The sequence below is a fragment of the Cottoperca gobio genome, chromosome 3, assembly GCF_900634415.1.
Source record: "Cottoperca gobio chromosome 3, fCotGob3.1, whole genome shotgun sequence".
Classification (NCBI taxonomy): domain Eukaryota; kingdom Metazoa; phylum Chordata; class Actinopteri; order Perciformes; family Bovichtidae; genus Cottoperca; species Cottoperca gobio.
The window spans coordinates 13,737,922-13,765,785 of NC_041357.1; the positions used below are offsets into that span (position 1 = coordinate 13,737,922).

Here is a 27,864-nt window from a genome sequence, read left to right on the forward strand (position 1 = left end):
CATCTAAATGGTTTTCAGTGAAGTACTCTTTCACATTATTCACCCATCGAGCACACCAAGTCCCCTCACCCCAAAAATAACCACCACCATAACAAAAACTAATGTGTGTAGGAAGCACATCAACAGCCTTGGAGACCAATACAATCGCACACACAAAGTCCTCCGAACACTACACTCCTGGAAAAATTGGGTACCGATTATTATTTTGGATGTTCAGAAGGAAAGCTCCTGAGGACAGGAGCGCTTCTTATATGCAAATATAATCAAAAGTAGTGTTTACTAAAAACACTCACGAGAGAGTTTGATGACTTCCTTGCTGCGGTCCCTCCTCAACTAGTGTTTGTGCAAACATCCGTTTCATCCTTTGAGTTTATCACCACATTAACATCCATTAACATCCTTATTGGCTCGTCTGCCTGCATTTTTTCTTTTCACTTTATTAGTTTTTCTTACAAAAAGTTATTATTATGGTGATGGTCATCACTTGGCCAGTTCTCCTTGCCAGGTAGATTGAGACTCACCTGGAGGCACTTTGTGTCACGGCCGTTTGTCATGTATGTGCATATAATTTAATAAGTGCAAACTGTCTTCTTACACACCTGAGATAGACGAGAGGCAAAAGCAAGGACAGTCTGTAGAAAGATTTCATCTCTAATTCTCTGAGGGGGCCACAAGGATTCACACCAATTATTACTTGAGTGATGCTGAACAGCATTGTCATTGTGTGTTATTCATGTTAGCCCTTTAAGACCCCTCTTCTATTCTGAAGCAAAGACTGCCTGTGAAGAAGTGCTGCAGCCTTCAGAAAAAAAGACATATGGACAGAATCTAAGAACCCACCACCACCTTTATAAAGCCGTTTCCCCCCCACAGAAACGGATGAGTAAGCTCAAAGTGTGACTCTTGATTTAGTTTCAGAATGCCAGCGCACAAAATGGAGCCATTTGGTGAAGCACGCTGGCCTTCCTCCTGCCAGTCTCCCTCTCCCTCTTCAAAAACATCTCTTTCTCACATGGTAGTGTTTATTAGAAGCCAAAGCTGATAGTGTCTGAGTGGACGTCACCTTGGGGGAGAAGGTGCCACATAGTTTCTGCCCTGAAGACAAACTGTAGTGAATCCTCCGTACCTGACCTCTGACCCTTTCAGCTCAGTGCCACTTAACTCAGTTATCAACACTTAGCTTGGAGAGCCCCTGTCTGAACTCATGCAGCTCGTCTATTTTTCCATCCAGCATATCCATAACTTCTTCAGCTCGCCCTTCATGTTGGCCTGCTTCTGTTGACTGTCGTCTATGTCCAGCTGAAGACCCTCTGTCCTCCCCCTCCAGTTCCTTGCTCTTCGTCTCAGCAGTCTGTGGATGGATATTAGGCAAAACAATAATAGTTACAATACAGCAGATGGTGGATAAAGGGAAATCAAATAAGTTTGTTAAGAGGGATGTATTTGATGTAGCAGTTAGTTAGTCTTTATCTTAGAGACGCCAAACTTAAGACAGAGTTTCTTACAGCTTCTTTCAAAATGAGATAAAAGCAGTTCAAACCAGCATTTCACTGCTTTGCACTGAGTTCTGGGGAACAGCTGCAATAAATAAATCCCTATTTACATCATCAAGACTGAAAACCAAGCTTTACATTAGGGGTGTAACGATATACCAGTGTTGGCAATAACCGTGATATTTAAAAAATGAAATATTGATATCTTGTTAATAATAATACACATATACTAATATTGTGTAAATAATCCAGCGCCTCTTAAATCATTTCCTTTTTTCCCCACTCTCACTTTGTCTCCCACCCCCAACGCCCCACACACTAATAAGTGTAATTTCATTTGTTTATCTTGCGTTTGGTCTCTTTTTTTTTGGCAAAGTTAAATATAAATTTGACTTTCAAATGTTCTATAGATATTGCCATAAAATTGTTACGTGAATTCTTTTGGTCATGATAATCGTGTAGTGAAAATCTGATATCACGACAGCCCTGCTTTACATTTAGGAAAAGTATATTTGGAGTTGTGGATGGGAGGGTAAAGCAAGTCTTTCAGACTAGCAGGCGACAGGAGTGACACATTAATGTCAAAGATACCATTGAAGGGAGGGGTTTAAAATAGGAGTGCTAAATGGGTGTTGCGCCTGCGTGACTGTATCTTCCAGCTGACTCCTGAAACCTGATCCCCACGTGGGGTGTTGTCTTTAAATAGAGAGGAGCCATGACCACAAACACAGAGGTAAAGTAAGTGGATTAATTTAAAAAAGAAAGCCACAGAACTGCTACAGCCACAACTGTTTTACTTCACCCAACAACTTCTGTGTGAACGGGCTGTGGCTGAGTTTTCATTATGGATAAACGGAGGTATTTGAGAAATCCCATTGTCTATGCTTCTCCTCAGTGTGGGTAGCTGGTTAGATAACTTCTCTGATCCGCCGGTTCTGTTGTCTCCGTCATTCATCCAAGCCGGCTGTTGCAGAAACAAACCAGGCGGTCGAGCTTTGTGAAGCACAAAAACTTCAGGCATGCCACTGTTGGTTTTATTCTCCTCCCTGCCCCGGCTTGAAAAGCAGCACATGCATGACAGCATGGATGATAAAATCTGAGTCAGTCAGAAGAAAAGGGCGAGATGAGCGTCACTATCATTCAGCTTGTGCCAAAAACCTGGCACCTACAGAGCGTAGTCATTCACCGAGCCTGACACTTCTGGTTTTACAGAAAGTCGGATATTACTCAATGGTGAATCAGACTTGATGAACAGGTGCTCTCTTTGTTACAAGGAAGACGGGAGGTAAAGGGCGTGAATCTGTATTGGTTTTGGCAACAGTAGATTCTCGCACTCAACAAAAATGTTATCAGACTCCGTCATTAAAGCTCTCAAACAACTTTAGCAGTTTTCATAGACAGCAAACAGATAAAATCTGCACTGCTAGAAAACGAATAAGCCGAGACAAAGATGCAGTATCTATGAAAGAGGAAACCTTTTCTAAGAGGCAATAATCCACTCAGTGTTGTACTGGGGATGGACCTTTAGATACAGTAACCACAATGTGCGTTAGAGAGACATGTGATGGGGATGTTGTGTCACCGGCCCCCTCAGGCAGAATGGTGAATAGGAACTCATTATTTACCTCCGTCTGAAAGCGTTGCTTACGCCTCAGAGCCTGTGTGTTCTCTCGCTGTCACAGACATCATGTACTCACGTGTGATGTAAGCTCGAGCCTTTATACTCTGCTGTGAATCACATCAGAGAGAAAAATGTGGGGTCTGGGGGATTCCTGAGTGCTTTGAATGTACCTGCAGTTTTGCGGTGATGCTCTCGCACTCCGCCATGAGCTGAGGGATTATCTCCGCCTGCTTCCTCAGGTTCTCCAGCTCCTGGAGTAGATAGAAAAAACAGTTACTCAAAAGCCAGCAAAACATATCATGTTGATTCTTTCTGTAACATTTAACAAAAGAAGGAAATATGGGGAAAACACACTTATTTGTTTCTTGCCCAGAGTTAGATGAGAATATGGATAAAGGCTGGAAACACAAAGAGAATATGAGAAGGGTTTCATATTCGTCTTTTGTGTTTCCAGCCTTTATGCTAAGCTAAGATAACCGTCTCCTGGCTTCAGCTTCACATTTACAAACAAAGTGGCATCGACCTTTTTAATGTAACTGTGGGCAAGAAAGCGAATAAGCATATTTCCCAAAATGTCAAACTATTCCTTTGAAGGTTATGAAGCATGTCAACAAGAACTTTGTCTAAATAAAATGTAAACAAATGACAAAGTTTATTTAAATGAGAAACTATCTGATCCAAGAGTTAAGAAAGAAAAGTACATATCGTGCACTTAAATCCAGCCTTCTGATACTCTGTGCTACAGAGACCTTTTCAGGCAGTACCAAACATTGATGGCAGAAATACAAAGCAGGTAAGGAACAATGAAAATCAAGGTAAAAGGGTAAAGAAAGAAAAACAGACTAAAATGAATACGGAGGCCATGACCATGTTTTTCTGCCTTGTGCTTACATGTATACTCTCTACTCAATTAAACATCTATTATCGCTCTGAAAGCTGAATCCCTCTGCTTTGCTTTAAGTCACACACGCAAAGTAGTTTCATAGCATCTATAGAGTCGCTCCAAGCTCTTCCACACCAAGTAATAATTGGCCGAGTCTTTGGAGTCACCTGCCGCAGCTTTGTTCGGTTAGTTCACGTCTGGCCAGCGCTGGGGTCAACACCACAGTGATTGTTAATAATTCATCTGCACTTTTTTTAATTGGAGGAGTTGAGCGTGTGCATTTCTAGACGGGGGTGAGTCACTCGGCAGATGAGCCTCTGTGGGCCGTCTGCCGTATCAGTGCTCTGCAAACAATGAGACTTCCTCTGCAGGCTCCTCGGTCACTGTTAGAAGCGTTATGGCTGATGCACAGGACTGTAAAACGCTGAAGCCCCCAATGGAAATGATTCTTTGCTTATAATCTTTCAAACTCAGCTCCGGCTCTTTGAACTGTTTTCTTGCTGTTGTGTAAGACATACGGCTCTCCAAGGAAAGATTTACATGTTCTATTAATACTCAGGCTGCCAGGTGCTAAACAAGAATATCCCAGACACACGGTTTACCTCTGGGAATTTAAAAAGGGTCTTTACGCAGCAGAGCCATAAACATCATTATTTTGCAACAACAAATGATTAGAGTCAACAGAAAATGTATCTGCAACAAATACTGATAATCGATTAACCCTTTTTTGCTACACTTTGACGCTTGAAGGTTCTCGAATGTGAGAATTTGCTGCTTTTCTTTGTCTTTGCATTATTGTACTTTGTAGTAACAAATGTCAACATTTCATGACATCACATTGAGCAAATTGTGATGTGCATTTTTCATTGTTTTCTGGTGTTTTATATACGAAACGTATAATCAAGGAAGAAATTCTGCAGATAAACCGAAAATTAAATATTAAGGACTGATGAAGACGCCATCTTGGGCTTTGGGAAATTGTGACAGAATCTCTTTCCACTATGTACAATATATAAAAGCCACTGAACAGAGAAGAAACAGACTGAAATGCTTTAGTTTGCCGTTGAAACAAAAATATATACAGACTTATCAACTATTTTCCTCTTAATGAGTTTGTTTTGTTAAATCGGTTCCCCTCATGTGGCTGATTGTCTTCCTATCATGACGTCGGTAGGGAGACAGTCACTATCAAAAACAGGCAGCGAGACTCAGAGATTGCCAGAAGTACAGTATGTCCTAATAATTCGTCTGCAGACAAAAAAACAGCATTTAACCAGTAATGAGCAAAGGTCAAAAGACTTTGTAGCCGTGTGGGGCTCGTCCTCATTAGAAATAACAGCACCATAGGATCCGCTGAGCTGACATCTAGTTTGGATTATAGATGACTGATGCAGTAGACATAAGGCGATGTAGCAAATTCCCTGATGCTCTGACTTCAGACAAAGTCAGCTGATGAATTAACATCACCCCAGTAGACTATTGCAGAACACAAAGTAAGATAAAAGGAAATTGAAAGAAAAACATTCGGGAGTAGAAAGGTCTGGGTTTAACTGGGCAGGTCAAAAATCCAAAATCCCACCAAAAAACCTATCATTTCCTACTGAGGTGTAATCATCTCCTGAGGGAGAGGAGTGGCACTAAGTAAGAACAAGAGGCGAAGAGCTGGTGTACAGTGAGGAGACGCAATACAATGTTGGAGAGCGGAAGAGAAAGTAGATATGTAACTTCAGGAGTGTTGATGAAAACTGTGATTTTGTCTTGATGAAAGTGAATCATGAACTTTCAAGGTACAATACTACCTCCCTTACAAATAAAAACATGCTTTCACAAACTTTACAGACACCCTGGCATCAACAGTGGCCCCGTTGTTTCAAGACAAACTGACGTCTCACCTGCTCTTTCTCGTGCAGCTCGGTCTCCAGCTCCTGCACTCGTACAGACAGTTGGGCGTTTCTCTGCTTCTCCTCATTGGCTTCGTTACACTGAGCTTCTAGTTCGTGATCTGCACACAGAACGGAAAAAAGTTGTTTTGAAAAATGCCAAGTTTTTATTGTGAAAAGTAAAAACAATGGAGGTCAACAGGTTTTAGGAACTTCTTTACATTTTGTTTAGCCATCATACATATTTTTAGGTTGCATTTGTTGAATCCTAAATATTATAAGTGATGTCATGTTGAAAACTGACACTAGCAATTAGACACAAAGACTAGCAACATGTTACAAAACGAAGAGTACCATTACAACACCAGCCCAGCTGCAGAAACAGCCCACATTGATTATGAAACTAAAATGATTCTATTTATAGTGGCCTCTGGTGCAGGGAACACAGAAACTGATAAAATGCACAGTACTTTGCTCGCTCAAAGTGAAGAAACTGGAGAAACTTGAGATTTTTCTAAATTTGGTGAGGGACTCAATCATCCGCCTATACAGATCTTAAATAACAGATTAATCTACCTAGGACAGATAATTAACTCATTTATAAAAGAGGAAACAGTGTTTCTAACGCGTCACTTTTTCTGCAAGCAGGATCGATGGGTTTGTATAGATTATTTAACTACAACATTACCTTTTCCCTGAGCGTGTCACTCTCTTCCTTGCAGGCACCGAGTTGTTTCTTCCAGCTCTCTACATTAGCAGAAGACTCCTGCAGTGCATCCACCAGCCTGGCATTATTTTCTCTTAAAGTCTGCAGCTCTGTTTCCCACTTCTTGGCGTTGGTGGTGCTGTCAGACAGGAGAGACAGAGAGTTATTAATGGAGGAAAAATGTAGACAGGTTAGTGCTGAAATGCCTCGGGCGTGTGCCCACTGACATGACACATAATGCTACAAAATCCTTGCAGTCATGATTATTTAATTAGCGGTGATGTACATCACACTGTCAAGAGATATTTAGATCATAAAATAAATAAGTGGTAAAAGTCTCAAAGATTTAATGAGCTGCAGCCCTGATATGAAACAACACACAGTTTGTTATCTTTTCATAACACCAGTGTGTTTCTATCTTATCAATGAGGTCAGAGGGGTTGTGATGTATATTTAGTATGCACCGCTGTTCCCTTCCTTATGCATGGCTGGTTTGAAGTGTGCTGCTCTCCATCAAATGCAGATAGACTTGCACCGTAGCATTCTGCATTCCTCAGCCGTTTCACTGAGGTGACACACTTCCACAAAAGAAAATCTCAAGGCCTTATGAAGGCATGGAAAATGGTCAACAAAGACGGAGAGCAATGGTCGACCAAACTGTTTTTCTTTACCACAACCTGGAGCACTTTAAAGATACATGTAAGCTTGATGCACTGGGTTGAAAGAAATGTTTCTCCTTTAAGAACATTTTGTTTTAGGATCAGTGTTTGAAACACAATGACACCTTTATTTTACAGATCTGTAACTTCCTTATCATAGAATATTCCTGGAAAAACTCCCATGTGGTCCTAATTTACATCTTATTTATATCTTCCGGGTCAACCGCAGTCATCATTCTTATAAGGTTAACTTCAACCAATAAAAGTAAGAAAGGCCACAAAGAAATAGAGAAGAGAGAAATATATAAATGTAGCTTCTTGTAGGATAAATATCAACTTCAATACGAGTATATATTCATTAATATTTTTATACATAAGTGATACGATACTGTATATTCTCCCTCAATGTATCATTAGACACTATAAAGATTTAAAATAAATAAATAATTATTTATTCATTTTGTAACTTATTCCTGTAGATAAATGCACATGTTACATGCTGTGTACTGACTAAAAGACTCTAGAGGTTACACCAGCAATCTTCAATATAATTGGTACCAATTTACATCGTCCTGTCCAGGAACCTTAGAAAGATTATATTATTATATATCAGTTTCTTTCTGGGCAAATTATTGAGAATCACGGGAAAATAAAGTTTTACCGACACCACTCGTGCAGCATGCAGATGTTCATTTAATTATTATTTCCTTGTGTGTGAATCTTAAGTATTGCCAGGAAGGTCTGCTAATTGGTTGTTGTTTTTTTTACCTGAGGGCTTTTTATCCCATCTGGACCAAGTACTTCAGTGATTTTGCTGTTGCTACTAATTCTGGCTAAATTAGCTCACTGTAGTCACTGTTGACTCTGATACCCTTGGGTCATTTTAATCCCATCTGGATCCAAATCTGGTGTTTCATGCATTTACCAATTTATACACTCAGCATCTGGATTATAAAGGGCATATAACCAAATGGTGGAGAGAGCAGTGTCACTCTTTAGATTAGATCAGATTATTTCTGAGCCCTTTGGGGACATGATATCCTATACAGCAGCAATAAAATGAAGAGGGAGAACATTTGAACAGTTTGGTGCTGAAACAATTAAAAGACGAGGAAAGAAAGAAAAGAGCGTGAAAGGGATCAGGAGCTGTTGGGAGTTAAAATGATATGATTGCCCTTCATTGCCCCTTTAAGTGACATTTGCTGTATTGTGAGATTATGTGGCACATGATTTTAAATCACGAAGAGGGGAAACACATTCAGATGCACGTCACATTAAAGAGGTTCTTCTGAGGTTTCCATGAAAGTGAACCTTACCTCTGTTCTATGGTACTCTTGAGATGTTCGTTCTCGGTCTTCAGCACAGCGGTCTCTGGACCGACATGAAAGATTTTCTCGTCATCTGTCCCATTTATGCTGGACGCCTGGTTGCTTGAGGGTGTCTCACGTCCAGACTCCTGGTATGGGAGAGAGGGAGACAGGTTTTGATTCAGTCTAACTGCAGCTTTGATAAGATCTGATGGGTTAAAAATTCCTAAATGTGTTAATAAATATCTGTTTATGAAAAAGGGCCCTGGGCTTCTATTGGCGAAACACTGTAAACACCTTGGACACATCAGCTATGACAGCAGAGTTGTGAGGTAAAACTGATGCCAGTATTTATCATGTCATATGGCCCAGCAGCTTTGTGAGTCTGATTTGTGCCATCTGGAGTCAGTGCAGGCAGAGAGCAGACCAGACTGCTGGATCTACGTCCAATCAATGTGGTTTACTCACTGACAGAATTATCAGTTTAGGATCATTTGTATTGAACTGAGAAACTTTTATTGTTTTATTACACTCACTGACTTCCTTTTCCTCTCAATTGCTGTGGGCCTGCCAGGTAGTTTGTACCTTATGATGACCCTTGACCTTTCTTTTATGACAATTCACACAAATGATTTCTCTTGAATTACTTATTATTTCTGTAATGTTGATAGTTTTCTCTGTGTAGAGGCCGAAGGGACTGTAGAGGAGACAGTAGGACATCAGAGGTGTTGAATCAGAATTTCATATACAATGTACCTGGGAGTGATTACTCAATGTCTCCCCCTGGTCTTGAGACTTGTCCCTTGCTAGCTTGGCTGCTTCTTTTACCTCCTGGAACTTCTCAGAAAACTGAAAATATGACAGACACGTGATGATTAGTGACAATACAAGCAGAAATGCCATACACAGTGTGGCTCATCTTAAAAACTTTTGGGGAGATCATGGAGCCAATTATTTAGTAAAAGTGATGATTTAAGAATCAGGTATACCCTTAAATCATTTTCTGCTTAATTTCCCCACCTAAATTCCAGTTTTAGGCCAAATACAAAAATCGAATGTCTCTAAGCTTTATAGAAGCTTTTGTGATTTCATGTGAATGTTTCATCTCCTCACCTTGGCCAGTTGCTGCTCCGAAGCGAAGCCCAGTCCAAACACAGTGTTGGCCCTGCTGTCCGCCCACTGGCCAAACTTCTGCGATGTCTTGGTGAAGGTCATGTTGGGTGTGATGGTACTGTTGATGATCACCTGTTAGGACATAACAACATATCATTAATGTCCTAGACCTATTGGAGATTAAACTGATAACCAATGCAGATGTATAGACTTCCAACATGGCTCTCAAGTGCACCTGACTAACACACTCCCTCAGAAAGATGCCTGCTGCTGGGTTTTGAAGAGTGTGTCTTGTACAGCCAAGACATTAAAGAATGAGCTCCAGCAGCTGCATTCACATGATGAATAGTCCTATTGATTTAGTAAAGGACAATCCCCTATTGTAGCTCCATTCATACAGAGACAATCTGTAATATCCTGCTGTCCATGTCTTTCAACATGCCCACACTGACAAGTTTGATTACAATTGGCATATTTATTGTTTTTTTTCTTCCACTTCATAAAAAGCATCTGACTCATATGTATGTTTGAGAGCCTCTCTACAGTACAAAGCTATTTTGTATATAAAGAAATCTTTGGATGTAGTCAAAGAGTAATTATCTTCTTTCATTTCCACAGAGGGAAACATGTTTTACATTAAAAGCATAGAAATCAAATATAAATTCATGATGCTGGATGGCAAATGTCTCATTATTTTAAAAAGGAATCAAAGAATCCATCTTATATCCACAAACATTTATACACACACACACACACACACACACACACACACACACACACACACACACACACACACACACACACACACACACACTTGTCATGTTAAGATACGTTACAGAGTTTACTATACCTGCCACTAGATTTCACATGAAACAAGCTCAAAGTGACTCTAACTTGTGCCAACTTAATTAACTGGGAAGCTCTTAACGCATGATGTGGGAGTGCCCCTCTGTTCAAGACTTTTGGGGTTGAGTTTCCAAAGTTTTGTCTGAATTGACAGGTAAGAACATGCCACACGAACAGACTTTGCTACTACATAATGATGACAAGACAAATGTTATAATGCAAAATATTCCAACTTGGAGACGTGGTTCCATGCGGAAGCGCAAATAAAGTCTTAGCTTCATGGTCATGAATAGAAACATCATACACCACGCCACTCAATTTGTTATGGTCCAGCAGTCCATGACAGGCCACAGGCGATGGGATGACGTGGCTGGGGCAGGTGTAAACTATATGTATGTAAAACATTTCAGATATTTGTATATGTCATTTTTGTTCCACAATTGTGAAATAAAGATTTGCTGACAAAAATGTAATGCCGGCAAATAAATAAAAGATTGACACAAACAGACACACACTATGCAGTGGTGACTGCTGACCTACCAACCTCAAAGTAGTCAAATTACAGTCTCCATATTTGCTACAGAACACGTTCACCTGTTGCAGCTATGTATTAAATCAGCTGCTAGAAAACATTTGTTGCAGTCTATAATTGTAACTAGTGCATGTGGCAGTGACAGCCGAAACCAATAGACGCTTAAAACGTCTTATTTCAGCCTGACCAGACTGCTCTGATGTGTATTTACGGCATCACTGTACATGTCCCAAACATATATGAACAGCTAGATGTGTGTGTAAACACAAGCAGCTTTAATTTATTATTGCTTATGTACACAAACCCAATCTCACTACTAAGATATAAGAGAATTTAAAAGCAAATGCAAATTACCACAACAATTAGGAAACAATAGAAGACAGTTTAATCACAGTGCAGCCCTTGTTTCATAGCAACATGGCTCTGATCACAGGTCTCGAGAAATTCAAATTGCTGACGGGCTTGTGTCGTTTTCTACGCCCCCACAGTCTCCCTCTCCATCTCTTCAGTGGCTGAGGTGTTAAAATGCTTCACATCATGACTGGACACAGAGACCAAAAAAGCAGAGACTGCGCCAATAGAATGATGACATGAGCACATTCAAGAGAAAAGATCACTGCACAGACACAGAAAAAGACCTTAGTCAGTGTCATATACTCAAGATTAGAGTCACAACTACTGATTCCGGCTGCATTCCCACATCAACGGTTTATAAAGGAGAGTGGCAAATTACTAAGGTGTCGGTAATTTGATTTTAAAGGCATCATTCTTTCAGAGGCTTTATCAAAACAAAGGTGACCTAAATTCCCCTGAAGAGAGACCTGAGCAAAGCCTGAGCAACACTCGCACGTCTCATCTCAAGCAGCTGAGGGCATATTTAACAGAGCTTACTAAAAGAGAAGTGTAAAGATAAACTTTAATGATCATTGTGAAGAAACTGAGCCGTCGCTGCAGAATGAAGAAAAAAAATAAAAGAATGAGGGTAACCAGACAACACCGACCTTTTAAACAACATTTCAAGAAGAAGAAGAAGAAGAAGAAGAAGAGAAGAAGAAGAAGAAGAGAAGAAGAAGAAGAAGAAGAAGAAGAAGAAGAAGAAGAAGAAGAAGAAGAAGAAGAAGAAGAAGAAGAAGAAGAAGAAGAAGAAGAAGAAGAAGAAGAAGAAGAGAAGAAGAAGAAGAAGAAGAAGAAGAAGAAGAAGAAGAAGAAGAGAAGAAGAAGTATATGAATCAAAATACATGTTTCCCTTTGAAAAACTGAAGCAGGTTACCCTCAAGTTTGTCAGATTTATCATAGATCAATTAGAGCCTAAATTACTTCTCAGTTTCATCTCCTTTGATTGCTAGAAAAACCCCGTCAGAGCCTTCTCTACATATCATTTTCAGAACTGCTGCTTGAAGTTGTAAAAATGTCTTATCAAATTCAACTTAACATTGAACTGAGGTAATTAACTAGTCCCTTGTTGGGCTGATATGCCTGAGCTGCTAGATCTTTATGATATAAAACTGATGTAGGCTAACTGACTCTTAATTTAAGATATAAAATGGGCATTTAAAAATGAGTGAAATTGGTACAAATGAGACGAGATGAACCTGTTTTTAAAATAACCTATAGGTGGAAAGGTACAAAAGTAAAGCTACAGTGAGTCACTGAACCCCAACACTACAGACCTAAAGCCTACACCGGTGCTGGACCATAACCCAATGAATCAATGATTGACTTAATTATTTCAAGTTAGTTGAAATAAAAGCAAACAAAATTGTTAATGAAGTTTTTGTTTTACACATATGAAGGGTTTTGATTGATGAACTACTTGAACAGAAATATATGAGCCTTTGGATTAGAAAAAACATCCCCTAGTTCCAGCTTCTTCGTTGTTAGGATTCTTTGTCTTTAAGGATTGTAACCTAAGTGTCTTTGACTGCTAGTCGGACAGAACAAGCCATTAAAGGCATCACCGTGTCCTTTAGGAAATGGTGATGGCCAATTTTTTCCATTTTGTTGAGCAAACCATTAATCACTTAAGTCAATATCAATTTCATTATTTTTCTTTTTTTAATAATTTTTAATTAATTAATTAAAATAATATTTTGACAGTGAATTCAACCATATCGCCCAGCGTTACGCATAACAAATCTTTGAACAGGTTATTGATTATGGTTGAAACTGGAACACGAGTAGAAACATATACAAATGATTTGGAATCTCAACTAATCTGTGAGTTAACACACAGGACTACCTGGTTGCCACCATCTTCGTGGGCTCTGTGACTGTATGCTGGCATGTACGAGTGTACGACGGAGTGAGCAAGCGAGTGAGAGTGGGAGGGGGAGACAGAGGGAGGGAGAGCGGAGTGACGCTGGCAGCTGTGCCGGTTGTGAGCCGGGCTGTGGATCAAGTGGCGCAGGAGGCGCAGAGCGAAGCTGGGCTGGCCAATGGCCTGAGGGTCAGTTAGAAACTCCGAGACAGCCAGGAGGTAATAGAAAAAAATCTTCCTTGGCTGATTATGTGTCTGCAGAGTGCACAGAATCTGCAGAGTCAGTAAGAAAGATAGGAGATGTAGAACATGGGAGAGGAGTTTATGGGAGGGAAAGAGCTGTATCACTTGTCTGGCTGACAAAAAGGACAGCCTTTACACAGTGGTCGCTTTTTTTTATAAAGATGATAAAAACTTAAATACCAAAATAATGTTGATAAATGTGCTGCGAGGATGATGAACAGGCGAGCTGGCAGCAGCGCTATAACTAAAACACAGCCAAAGAAAGAAGAGATGATAGTCCTCTCATCAAATCTGACAGCAAAATGGAAAATTGCTCATCAAGCAGAGGTGTGATGGAGATGAAGTGAAATATTACATATTTTTGTATGTCTGCCAATCGCTTTAAAGACCTGATGCATTCAATCTCATCATATATTTTAGGACTGCAAAAACACGCTGTTCTCTGGTGGCAATGACGCAGGTTTGGTTTCCAAAGGGGGAGGGGGGGGGTCAACTTAGTTGGAGTCGGGGGTGCACCACCACCATCTTCAAGTGAAGGCTGTTTTCTGTATTTGTGCATAAACTATCGGCTTTCATACTTTGAACTGGCCCTCATGCTTTCCACAATCATAAAAGTGGACGCCTAAATTAAAAGTTAGAAATGATTTGTATTATTAAAGCTCTGATCTTACATAGCATTAACATTTACCTTCATAACTATGGGCTGTCCAGGTTGAACATAAGTAAATAGGCATGGGTAAAGTGAATATGAAGAAGTTGCCCTGACAGGAGGAATCTACGTATGTTGATACACAGGGCTTCACGAAGCAATGTTGATATTTGGAGGGTGTGAATGTCAGCTCCTCTGTAATCTATTGGTTACCCCCAACACCCTTCCCTTCATAGATCCCCAGAGACCTACACGCTTATCTCCACAGAAATACAACACACACACACACACACACACACACACACACACACACACACACACACACACACACACACACACACACACACACACACACACTTGAGACTAGACAATAAGTGGCCAATTTCCATCACAATAAGCAGCATTAAGAATTCAGCTTCTAAGGCTAAAGTTATGATTCTACTAGGATTTTACCTTGAGTCTTGACAGTCGGCTGATTAGGGCTGCAACTAACCACCATTATTTTTTTGTGAGCAATTAATCTGCCAATCATTTGTTTAGATTATTCATTAATCGTTTGGGCTATAAAATATCCAAAAATAGTGAAACATGTCAATCCCAGTTTCTCAAAGTCCAAGGTGATGTCTTTAAATATTTGTTGGTTTTGGATTGACAAAACAATATATTTTGTTTAATATGATATAAAAACGGATAAAAGCTGAAAGGCTGAAAACTGCATTTTCTTCCATTTATGGTTACGGCCGAGGCACAGCAGCCGTTTCATTGGAAGAAGTTCATAAATACATGTGCTTTAGATGACATTCATGTGCTTTATAACATTTGTGGTTACACTTTTGTTTTCCTCTGACAAAAATAGTCAGTGATATGCAAAGTTGTTTACAATACAGAACTTCCTGATGTTGGAGGTTCACATTAGCGCATCAAAGCTTGGGTGTGAGTGCACTATAATCCTAATGGCTGATTGTTTTGGGACTTGTATCGACCCAGTGCATGCTCTCATTGTGATGGCCGGGAATACAGTAAAGTACCCAATCTAGCTTCATTTGTAATGATTCATCCAAACCCCAATTTAAAAGTGTGTCGGGCAAATACTGGAATCTAAAGTGCCACGCAGACATGTCTCTTTCATCCCCAGTGGAAACTGCTCTTTTTTAGTTTGTTGTGGAAACGAAACGCCATGACCCATAGGTAGAGAAACTATATGGTGTGCTTGGGGTGCAGCAGACAACACAGGGCACAGACAAACGTGGCTGTAGATTGTAATATTGCCGTATATACATTAAAGTGGGTAAAATTGTACAACTGGCAAACCTACCAGCCACAAACACATTTAACAAGCTCACTTAGAGGAATTTGAATTCCTATTCTTGGCAGGCACATGTCTTTTAGCTAACCAGGCCTTGGCACATGAACCAAAATGTTCATTTTGGACACTGGCTGTGGGAGAAGTAGTAAAACATTATTATTATTTTTTTTTAAAAAGGTAGTTAAAGAGGGAGTAGGATGTAAGAGAGAAGAATATGCAACGCACATATAAATACAGCTGAAGGATTTTTTTTTTTATTGATTTTTTTTACATTAGCCTGGAAAGTGATCACACTCATGAAGTACAGAACGAACACCTCTCACTGGGTGGTCACAGCGGTACGTCGCTGTATAAGAAGTGTGATTGAGGGTGAACGAGAGTCAAAAGTGCTGATATGCTCCTCTACTTTCCATATCATCATCAGCGAGTTGCCCGCCGTCATCACGGATGGACGAATACAAGCTGACGGTCTGTCAAAGTTAGTGTGTACAGCAGCGCAGACTATTCTTCTGGACAGACCTGCCTCCCTTGCAGCTAGTGTGCATAATACAAACTATATTTAACATTCATCTCATGTGACTCAACATTTCCTTGCTTTCGGTGACTTTGCTCACGATCACTTTGACTTACTTAAATTAACTGGAAACACGGATCAAATTTAAAATCAGCAGGAGTCATCTCTATTTAAATTGACATAACATTTCATGTTAAATGTTAATCTTCATAGCTCACATATAGCTGCTGCCTGCAGACATTATATGACACAGACTCAAGGTTACAGGACAGTGTAGAGACAAGAGGACAGGGAGGATGATAGGAGAGCAGAGAGAGGACTCCTGGCTTGCATTCATTTGTCACCGTTAAGAAGTCCTATGCAATGGCAGAAAATGCAAGCTATGCAAATACTCTACATTCAAATATATCTATATTGAGTTCCTGAGACCCCCCCCACCACTTCAGCTGTTGGGTTGGTAATCCTAACCCTGAACCCAACAGGCCCCTCACCCAAACAAAGAGGCGCGTGGTAAAAAGACGAAAAATGAGGACACAAACAGATCCTGAAAAGGCTCTGCAGGTAATCTGTGTGATTTAAGATAGTGCGAAAGGTGACTGCCTGACAACGGTCATAACTCTCCTCCAGCTTTCACACAGAGAGTAGGCTCTGATCGCCATGGAAACACATAATCTACTCTTTCACTTAGTGGAGGAAGGAGGTGTAAATATGGTGCATAGGCACAATCATATGGTGTCTATTAACACACGAGTTAATCTCAACATCATTCTCTTGTGAAGACAAATCAAGATCATTTTGGATAATGAGCTGCATGTTCACATACAGTCCATGTTAACCAACAAATGTGATTCTTTGTTATCCCACACACATGAAAACAGGATTCAAAAGAAAACATAAAATCAGGTTAAGAAAATAAAATCACTGTCGAGGACTTTGACTGGGGTTGTGCTTTCTAATGCACATCACAGACGCTCACAGTGAATAAAGTTTGCTTGTTTTTCAGGTTGTGCTGCTCTGACACTCATGGAAACAACATTTATCTTACTTTGATAAACATTACAATAAGGGCTGAGTGATAGCAACCTTTTGCCAAATCATGTCACGATGATGATTCTAATTATCGTTCTACAAATTTATGTAGAAATTGAAGCCGAAAAGATTAGTCGATTAATCAATAAGTCTAAGCAAAAGTTAATAGACAACATTTTTGATCATTGATTAATCATTCGTCAAACATCAAGAAATAATGCTGAGCCTACACTCTTCAGCTCTTAAACTGTGAAAATGCTGCTTTTCTCTCAGTCAGTAAACGACTGACTGTTCGGGGACATCCCCCTGTCTCACTATTCTGACCTTTTGTAGACTAAATCATTATTTAGTTCATCAAAAACAATAAACAATGAAAACAATAACTAATTGCTCCACCAGTTCAAATCAATGATTCAGAGAATGTCATTAAAAACAAACAATATTAAATATAAAATATCCTTATTAATTCCATGATATTGATTTAATTAAATGATTTCTCAGATGTTGTAATGAGTACGAAGTTTTGGAGGGAAAACGGGCAGCCGTGCTCACATCAGCAGCAGGAGAGCACAGAAATATTAATAGGTCCACAGTAAAGTTGTTGCTGATCAATAGAGACTGCAGATGTAAAATTAATATGCTTCAAAATTCCTTCCCACACAGTAAGCACACACACATACCTTGGATCCATCCACGCTGATGATGCGGTAGCTGTTGCGTGTGCTGTCGTAAAAGTAAGAGACGGTGACGGCCTGCTTGCTGGCAGGGACCCAGTTCTTCTTGGTGGTTGGGTCGATTTGGAAGACATGGGCCCTGGTGGTGTAGATCGGCTGCTCCCTGGAGAGCAGAAGACGGAGGAGAGGGACGTTATGAAGGGATAAGACTCAAAATACGTAACTACAGGGACAGGGACACTGAGCTATGTCTCCAGAGCTGCAGAGTCCTGAGAGTGTCAGCCCGGACAAGCAGGTGATAATGCAACACAAACACTAAATCTTTACAGCAAACCAAATCCACCACCCTCCCCTCTCACAGGCGACAGTAACACATATCTAGTTGTTTGTGCGAGACTGTGCACTTGTATGTGGTGGTCTAGTGGTACGCCTTCCAGACAAAACACCGGAAGGCTGTGAGTTCAATACCAGAATCAGAATCAGTAATTGTTGTCATACATTTAAATAAATGCTGATAATGTAAACTACATGCCAAGGCTTGGAGATGAATCAGAAGGTTAACAGTATGTGGAGTGAGTCTTCTACAATGGGGGACAATAGTGTGAATCTTAATATTGATTTTGCTTCTCTTCTCATTAGCAGTCTGCAAAAACTTTTTCTCAATTTCTAAAAACTGCACAACAGCTCCTAACCATTTTTGAAAAGTTTAAAATGCTCTATCTTTGGTTGATTGTGTTTGCCACTCAGGGCTGAGCGCCCGTGACAAGTTCATGGGAAGAGCATTTTAAGTGAAATTAAAACATGACAAGCCAGCAGTTATGGAGTTCTTTCACACCAACATAGTAATGACAGATGAGCAAAGCTATTAACAGCAACGGTAAAATAATGTTTTCAAAAAAGAAACCTGAAATTAAACCTGCAATAAAAGCCAACCATCGTGAGAATTATACATCAATTAAAATGCTGCTGAACGTCTGTCTAATCTCAGTGAACAATTGTAGCCAGTATTCACATCCTTCCTAGTGGGACTGCCATGTCTGGTCATTTTATCCAACTCCAGTAGCGAATCTTCTTACTGAATCCAAATCCTTCGGAGTCCTCCATGCAATCGATTTAGTAAAGTAATAAAATGATCTGGGTGTTTTGCCCACAATTCTGAATTGGAATCAGCCATCAAAGCCCAACTCAACAATGATTGTAATGGGGAAAAGCTCAAAATCATGTCATCCATCTTTGAGAGGGTGAAGTGATCTGCCTCCCAGCAATCAGCAGCTCGCTGCCCGTGTTATTCAGAAGAAGAGTATCAACATGGGGGTGAAAGAGCAGGATCAGACCGCCTGTTGAACTTGAACGATTGTTGACTGAAAAACTACAGAGGAAATGTTTCTTCTCTTTATGACATCCACAACCCCACAGACTCCTCTCTTTCTCTCTAGACACTGATTATGCTCTAGTACACATATGCACAAATAACATAGCCTGCCTCGGATGTTGAGTTGAAAGCTGTTGTGAAATGTGTTCAGAAAATCCTCTTCTCACCTTCCTGTGTTTTCTGTTTAAGGAATCTAAGCGAACAGTGCACTGTATGCAGAATGCTTAAACTGGTCAGCTATTGTGTTGGCTTTGATTTATTTTAATTTTTTACAGAAGCAAAATCTATGTACGCTTTACTACTGTTGGACATTTTAAAGACAAGTTGTTGGGTCAGACTACTTTTCTTGCTTTACCAGATTTAACATCCAGAGCCATGTTGTCCCATTCAACAATATTTCTAGGACGTAGTTTAAGTGCAGTTTGTGGTAAAAATAAATAAATAAATAACCATACCTGCATATATTTTCTTAGCTCAAAACAAAATGTCTGAGCACTCGACACTGAAAGAACAAGCACCTTTTAATGGCAATGCTTTCCAGGGACTGGATCCAGCAGGTGGTTGCGGTAATGCTCCTCTATAAAGGTTCCAAGAGCGAGCAATAATTAGGTGGAGTGGCTGGATGAGAGGGATCAGAGGACACCTCAAGAACTCAATAATGGATGCAGATGAAGAATATGGGGCAGACAGATGGTAAGTACTTATCCTGCTGAAAGTCAAAATGAAGTGAATGTTTCTTTCCGACAGGGTGAAGTTTACGAGGCACTCACTGCTTCACACTTCTTTTTACAGCCTTCTTGAAAAAGTTGTATCTACTTCTGTCGCAGTGTTCATCTCCATCTTCTTATCTTGTCATCTTTTATTGTATTTCTTTGTCCTGCGTGGCATCTTCTGCATGTGCAGATATCGGATATCTTCTTCTCCTTTTTATTATTTATAAACATATTCTTCCTTGTGTTCTCCATGGCTCTAAGTGCACGGTCACATCAAAAACTAACTGGAACATTAATTAATTTGTGCTTGAAGCATCATGATGCGTTTTCTACATGAAATCTTGATTGCTGACCGAACAATAAGTTAAGGTGCCCTGTGGGATGTTTTCTCGTGAACAAACAAAAGCAATGTTTACATTTAGTGTTTCTCACCAGACGCATTGTGTGCATCCTTGAGATCTAACAAACAAGTGTTTCCTTGTTGGACAGCGACTTCAGGAATGTGAATGGTGACCCGACGTGCATGTGAATTTATATAAAATCAGAAGTTGCAACACTTCTATTATGCCAGCTTCCTTCATTTCGGACTCTCCCTCTATGGCCCTCAAAAGTCAACACCTTCAAGATGGTTTGCAATTGGTTAACAGCAAGTGTGTCAAACTACACTTAAGTTCAACTTTACGTAAAAGTTCTGCGAGTATTTAAGTTTCCTCAGTGACTAAATCCATTCCTCACAGAGATTCTATTGGATCTGGTGTTGGTAGGAAATGTTTTATATCAACAGCCTTTGAGGTTGTGGTCTTAGTTAAGCTAGGTAGGCCCGTTTTGTTCTTCTCAACAAGCTATTTGGTGTCCTGTACTTTTTTGTTTAAGTGTTTTCTCCGTAGGTATTATTGATTAATTGGTGATTAGTTACTGCACACGGTCTTCTCACTTGGTTAAAAACACGCTGCCAGTAGAGAGCTTTTCTAGCAAACTTTCTACATCGGTCATGTGTCGTAAACCTTGTGATATCCTGATCTTCTATCCGCTTTCTCGTCTTGGCCTGCCATTTATTTTAACGACATGAAGGATTTTAATAAAATGTGTTTAGTGGGTACAAGGGTGTTGAACTGGACGCCGTCGAGCAGCTACACTTTACCACACACGCATTACAAATATTGAATTTTTAGAGCATGGGGATATGATTAAAAAATAAGCTTAAACCTAAATCATCTGAGAGCATGTTCTTAAAAAGTCACTAAAATTATTCCAAACAACAAGCAGCTAAAGCTAGCAGGAACATGAGCACATACATGTAGTACAGATGGTGCCGTTGTTGAAATGCAGTACAGCAACAGGTAAAAGCAAGTTTCAAGGGGACATTCAGCTCAGTAGTACTTTAATGCACTGTGATGTGGTCCTGGTGAAAATAATGTCAGGCAGACAGCGATAATTCATCAGCTAATAAAGCTTTTACTTCTACAGGGATTATGGTTCTCGCCGAAATGAAAGCCTAATAAATGCACTGTCCATTTTAAGCCTAATCTCAGTCTTCATCTGCTTCGGGAACAACAAAACCCATTATACAGATCACTGTTGTTGTTTTACAACACACGCACACACACGCTGACCTTTGCAGCGGCCGTGTCTGGAGCCAGCTCACACTGGCAGGGTAAGAGAAGTGAAAGGCCAATGCTGAACACATGGATGCACTCAAACAACTGTTGGTGGAATCCAGTGATCTGCTTTTCCGAGATAAAAAGCATTAGGCGGATTGATTTTACTGGATAAAAAAAGGAAGACGACATTTGGGACTTTATGACCGCTGGATTCTTTTTCCAGCTGACTGTAGGGTGCTCTGTCCCCATCTGGTGCTTTAAATAATTTACAGGTGTGTGTGTGTGTGTGTGTGTGTGTGTGTGTGTGTGTGTGTGTGTGTGTGTGTTTCTGTATGGGGGGGGGGGGGGGGGGGGGGGGGCAGGTTTGAGTAAGCACTGCATTGTCAAGCCTACATACACCTACACACCCACCTCAGGCCCATCTACACTGATGATGAAGCAATTGTGTTGTGTAGGGGTAAAATAATAAATTAAAAACGAAGGAATGCGCCGACAGCCAGACCTGAGGATATGAACATTTCTTTTTTCATTTAGTTAATCTATTTCACAAAAGGTTATGATGACACCCAACATTTATGGGTTCAATTCTGAGGAGAACTTTTGCAAAAGGCTGCCATGTTAGCGTGCTAAATAATTGCACAATACCTCCGAGCAGCAATATTTTGAGTGATGCACCACTAAGCCTGCCTGGCTCTTAAATCCTTTCAAATCTAAGCTTGAGAACTACCTGTGATTTACCCAAACACTGTATTCTTCAGAGTTTAAGGGAAGTTTGCTGAGAGAGGGATAATCCTGCTGCTTAAAGACGACATTTTAAGATGATGCAGAATGACACAGTGCCTCAGAGAAAGTGTGAAAACAGCAGGTGGCTTCTATCTCTATAACTAAGAGTTTAGGATGGTGAATTTAATGGGAGGGATTGCCGTCATGTTGCATTCCAGGTATGTTTTGGAAAACAGCCTCATCCAGATTCCTGAGTTAAAACAATTCCCTCCAGGCTCATTCCCCAAACAAACTTTCCCCATCAATCACCGTCATCTACCTCTGTCCGAATGAAAGAGACACACGTCAGCTGATTATGTTATTGACAAGTGATTTTGGAATCTGAGGTCAAACACTGAACAGGCTTTGCAGGCTTTGTAGCCTGTTTGACAGAAATCAGCACTCAGCAGCTTCAGCAACATTCTTCACGTTCCTACAGAGAGTGAACATAATGTAACTTTACCAGACAATGACATTTGACGATGCAGAAGGGCTTGAAAATGAAGTATAACATATATATTTAATTGTTCCTTTTACAAGATAAACTTTGCCATGTGAAACTTTAGTAAAATAAGTGTTTTTTTCTTAACTGGCAGTATTGTTTCGGAGGTGTCAAGTCTCCCTCTAAACGGGTCAGCAGAGCAATAGTATCAACACATAATGTCTGGGTTTTACACCATGTTTGGAGTGTGAAATGGGCTGAGGAGGAGTAAACTAGTCAACTGTACAGCCAGGTACTATTGGGTGCAGACCCATAGGCACATTGATATGAATGAGCTCGTATCGCTTTAATAGGATCTCTTCATTAGCGAGACAACATCTCTCCGCCAGTGGGACTTCATTGGCCTGTTTATAAAGATGTTTTCCCCCTTTGAATCCTCCAGAGGCAAAAGACAAACCTTGACAGGCATTTTCATCCAAATGCGCCACACTGTTGTCAGTGACTTGGTGAAAACGCACTCTGTCCCGCACACAGCGTTATTAACAAAAGGACACAACTTTGGGAACACTACAAGTCTTTTCAGCACGCTAATGTGCATATTTACAGGCAGTGAACACATTACATTAGTCCACCACTTCAGGTGCTGAAGTGTCAAATTCAAGATGGCTAATTTGTCTCCATAAGACGGGCCCTAAAGCAAGACAATCACCAGGCTACATCAATTAATTAGGATCATTATATTACAAGCAGAATATGTATAAAATGCCATCTTTGAACTTAATTGGTCTGACTAATCGAAGGAATTTGCATTTCTGTCTGTTCAAAGAACTTAAGTGACGAACCCTGCATTACTCACTTGTCAAATATCTACAGTACAGTAGGTGGAGGAACACAGAGCACTTATTAGTCCTCACTCGCTGGTGATGACGACAGTAAACTAAGTTACAATTGGCTGTTCTGTGGAACAGAGTAATAAAAGAACATCTTCTCCTAAATCTCTCAGAGAAGGAAAATGAGAAACTAAAATATGTGTCTGAAGTTTCACAAATCTGGTGACAGGCTGTATGAAAATGGCAAATAAAAAAAGAATAAAAGAGCAGCATTCATTTGTTAATGTAAACAAACCAAATCTAATAACTTGGATTCTCATTAGCCGGTGCAATGTTGTGCATATATGAGATGAACAGAGTTGAGCCTCTGTCATTTTTACATGCGAGGTCTGCTGAAGAGCAGAGTTGCCTTATAAGTGAGAGCGGTGTTTTGTCTGAGGGAATGAGAAAAGTAGGCATCACTACAACACCACCTGGGCTTTTATCTCAAAAAACACGGAGCTCTACTAACTATGTCAAAGAAGGTTTGCCAGCAGATACAGATACTTAAATGTCTTATGTGGTATGGCAATCACCCCATGCTGTCAGATGTAACTGGGAAAACTTATTTTTCATGGCAAGGCAAAAATAAAAAGGCAATCTGTTAACTTAACACCCTAAGTCAGCCTAAACCCTCTGCCGTGTCATACTGGTCTACATTTGTTGGAGATACTTCCTTGAAAAAAAATCTAATAAATACTAATATAATTTCTGTGACATTTTTAATCTTCCCGTCCGTTTCAAATGATTTTGTCACTTGTTTTTAATAATTAAAAGGTGACCTTCATTATTACTACCAATGTTCAACTTCATGCCTACAGCTCCTTGAACTGGTGAGAGAGAGACATAATCTCATGCAACAAAGGCAGAAGGCCAGAATCAAACCAGCAACCACAGCAGGTTCTCCTCCACCACACTGAGTCTATATGATGCAGAGTCCAACTTAATCTGAGAGCTCGGAGAAAAAGGGAGTGAGGAAGTCTCCACAGAAGCACAGCATGGCAGCAGATGGCCTCAACCATCTGGTGAGGAGAAGTCCAATCCGCCATCAGTATGTCCCCTTTCATTTACCCATGATTCCTAAATAGCAAGACCTGCTTCTACTCCCGTACTACACCTCTACAAGCTTCCCCTCCGGCCTTCAAACACAGACAGAAGACACACACGCACACGCACTCCGATTAGGCTTACAGTCCACTGTCCTGTCCAAGCAGCCAAGAGACCCATTGCCACGTCACATGTCATACAGCCTAATCAATGAGTGTTAAGCCTTTAGCTGTCACTCTCTGCCCAGCCAGGAGATTATCATCTATCCCTGTGTTAGGGCTGCTCCCATCGTTTATGCTGGGAGCAGTATGCTGATTGCAATGTTGTCTGTGTGACCGCTTATTCAGTAAGAAGGGGCTTTAAGGCAATCTGAGATGCAGCGCTTAAGCTGCGAAACTACTTAAAAATACAATTACCATCACTTTCATTCCCACTGTTATCTGCATTTCCTCAACCTCTTTAAAATCAGCAATCTTAAACAATATTTTATTTTTATTGGGCACACTGCACACAAATATTATCATTTTGAGCAATACATACAGTATTGTGCTTTATTATATGATCAATAATAAATGTGTCACGGTCAAGGGGGTACAGATGGGTCACATGACCAAAGACCTATGGTAAGAAGGGGACAAAGGAAGATCGATACTTAGGGTGTTAATATGTGTGTGTTGTGAAGAATTTAGAGTTAATCTTTAACTCCATTTAGGAGCAAAGAGCAGGGACACCTAAATGCTGCAAATAAACATGACAAACAAGCTCTAGTTCCCACCGCCCCACACACACACACACACACACACACACACACACACACACACACACACACACACACACACACACACACACACACACACACACACACACACACACACACACACACACACACACACACACACACACACACACACACACACACACTTTTATATGTTGACCTGTCACTTAGGTCAGGGCATATTACATCATTACTAAGTGTAATCCAGATGTAACATATTGCACAATTAGGCACGCATATGAACTCAATCTTGTTTTAGATAAACCGTTTTCTTTAAAAGGATTTTGACCTGAAATTATTAAAGATTAAACAATTAATTGATTATCGATTGACAGAAAAATAATCTACAACTATTTTAGGTTGTTTTTCAAGAAAAATATGCCAACGTCATCTTCTCAATATTGAGGATGTCTTTCTTTTCTTTGCTACGATAAGCTTTTTTTCTTCTTACTTTTTTCTGAAATTTAAAAGACTTGAGAGACCAAAAAAAGAAATAAACCACAGACTGCCCAGTTATTAAATTATAGTTAGTTGCAGCCATTAAAATTAGTTGTTGATCAATTGTATTGACCAAAATTTAACTGGCAACAATTCATTAATCTTTTAAGAAATTTATTTTCCAAAAATGGCAAACATCCGCTCGTTCCAGGTTCTTAAATCAGAATATTTGCTGGTTGTATTGATCTTTTAGGACGAATAAATTGAACATTTTGGGATTTTGTTGGGCTGCTTGAAAGATAAGCCAGGCTGGTTGAAGACTTCAGCTTCGGCTCTGATAACTTGTGTTGGGCTTTACACACTCTTTTCTGAAGAAACGATTATTTTAAGAAAATAATTAGAAGATTAATGGATAATGACAATCATTATTAGTTGCAACCCTACACAAATCATACCAGTTTATGACCTGAACAGTGGGTTTAGAGAAAGGCTGTTCAGATGAAATTTCCTGGGTGCCTTTTGCCTTCATAAAAGTATTCAGATGTCAAGTGATACCACTGGTTGGCACTGACTGAAACCAGGGAACCGGACAAAGGAAACTTGTTGCCATGTCTCCGTCAGTAGGTGTGACCTCCCGTCTTGGACTGACTGTCTTGCTGCTGCTGCTGGTCCACTGGGCCAGTTTCATGACACAACACTACTGACTGCTCTCATTTTCAAACCTGCTGGGTGAGTATGCCAAACTACTGAGAGGTAGTCAAGACTGATTAACTGGTTTCTTACACGTAAACAAAAAAAACACATGTCTGTTCAGGAGAAACAAGCTCTGTGGCATTGGGTTGCACTTTTTACTCATTATTGTTGCTTATATTATTCACACTTTGCCTCATATTTATTTTTTTAAATCAAGGTTCCTTAATGTCGCAAATGGAAGCATTCATTAAGTTCACATTAATTATTCAGGGACAGGTTTGCAGCTTCTTAAAACATTAAATTGAGCTATTATTATTGCAGTTTCTAATTTAAATAAAAGCAATGCAAACAGGAGTAGGTCATGCAGAAAGAAAAGACAGTAACATAATAATATATGTAGATGTGGCGCGAGTTGGCAATTGCATAACTATGGCATTGAGTCAACATTCACAGCACAGTAGACTATAAAGGCAAAATAATGCACTGTAAACACACACACACACACACACACACACACACACACACACACACACACACACACACACACACACACACACACACACACACACAGTGTTGACTGCCACCTCTGTATCATAACCCTCTCAAAACCATATTCCTACAGACAAATGAGGAGGAGCTGAAGTGTTAAGAGAGGAATTAGACGGATCCACCTAATGTAAGAATAAGTCCATACTAAGAAATATGACATCGAACCTTTTCACTCATTTCAAGCTGAAGTCCTCCTAAATTACCCACATTGCAAAATAAAAAGATATTAAAGAGTACATGTGGGTCTTCCTCTGCGCTCAACACGCACAGATGAGCTTTGGGCAACAAAGGCAAATATAATCAGAGGCTTGACAGGCAAACTGGACAGTTCTAGAGGTATTTTGTGTTTTCTTTCACCGCACACACACATAACATTACAGTGCAGGTGTCATGAGAGGCGCTCTGAAGGGCAGCGCTTTCTGGATTACTCACCCCATTGCCGCGGATTTGAGGAAAAACTCCTTTTTATATGTATAGGCTTTATTGGCTGAGGGTTGAGGGGAAATTTATGTTTTAAAGCGCAGTCAAAGTCCGCAGATGATAAGCGGTCCAAAGAGTCGAACAAGTCCTCTTGCTGCTGACAGACAACTGAAATATGGGAGCACTTCTTCGTAAACTAGATTCACTGGGTTGTCAAGCTCTCTCTCTCACAGAACCCCTGTCATTTCAGGAAGTTTTTCCTCCGTGCGTGTTTGTTTTCCCTCTTCAGATACGCAACAAAATAAATCCCTCTCCTTTCTCCTCGCTGTCTTCCAACAATCGGCGCTGATGAAGTAAGTCTATGTTTGCGTTTCCCTGCTGCTTGATCGCTGCGCAGAGTTTCTTCCTCCCCGACGGGATTGTGTTTCATTATGAAGGGCAGCAGCAGCGACACGGAGCGGCTTCCACCTG

At 40.2% G+C, this 27,864-nt stretch overlaps 1 protein-coding gene across 1 annotated transcript; it reads right to left on the reverse strand.

Annotated features, from left to right (window-relative positions):
• Window positions 1–339: 339 nt before the first annotated feature.
• LOC115004481 (homer protein homolog 2-like) lies at window positions 340–27,864 on the reverse strand. The gene is given in 11 exon segments (XM_029426118.1): window positions 340–1,242; window positions 1,245–1,320; window positions 1,322–1,351; window positions 3,285–3,365; window positions 5,890–5,995; window positions 6,561–6,722; window positions 8,559–8,698; window positions 9,306–9,398; window positions 9,663–9,794; window positions 17,719–17,875; window positions 27,406–27,864. Coding segments are annotated over 11 exon segments (1,062 nt in total). The 5' UTR covers window positions 27,411–27,864; the 3' UTR covers window positions 340–1,162.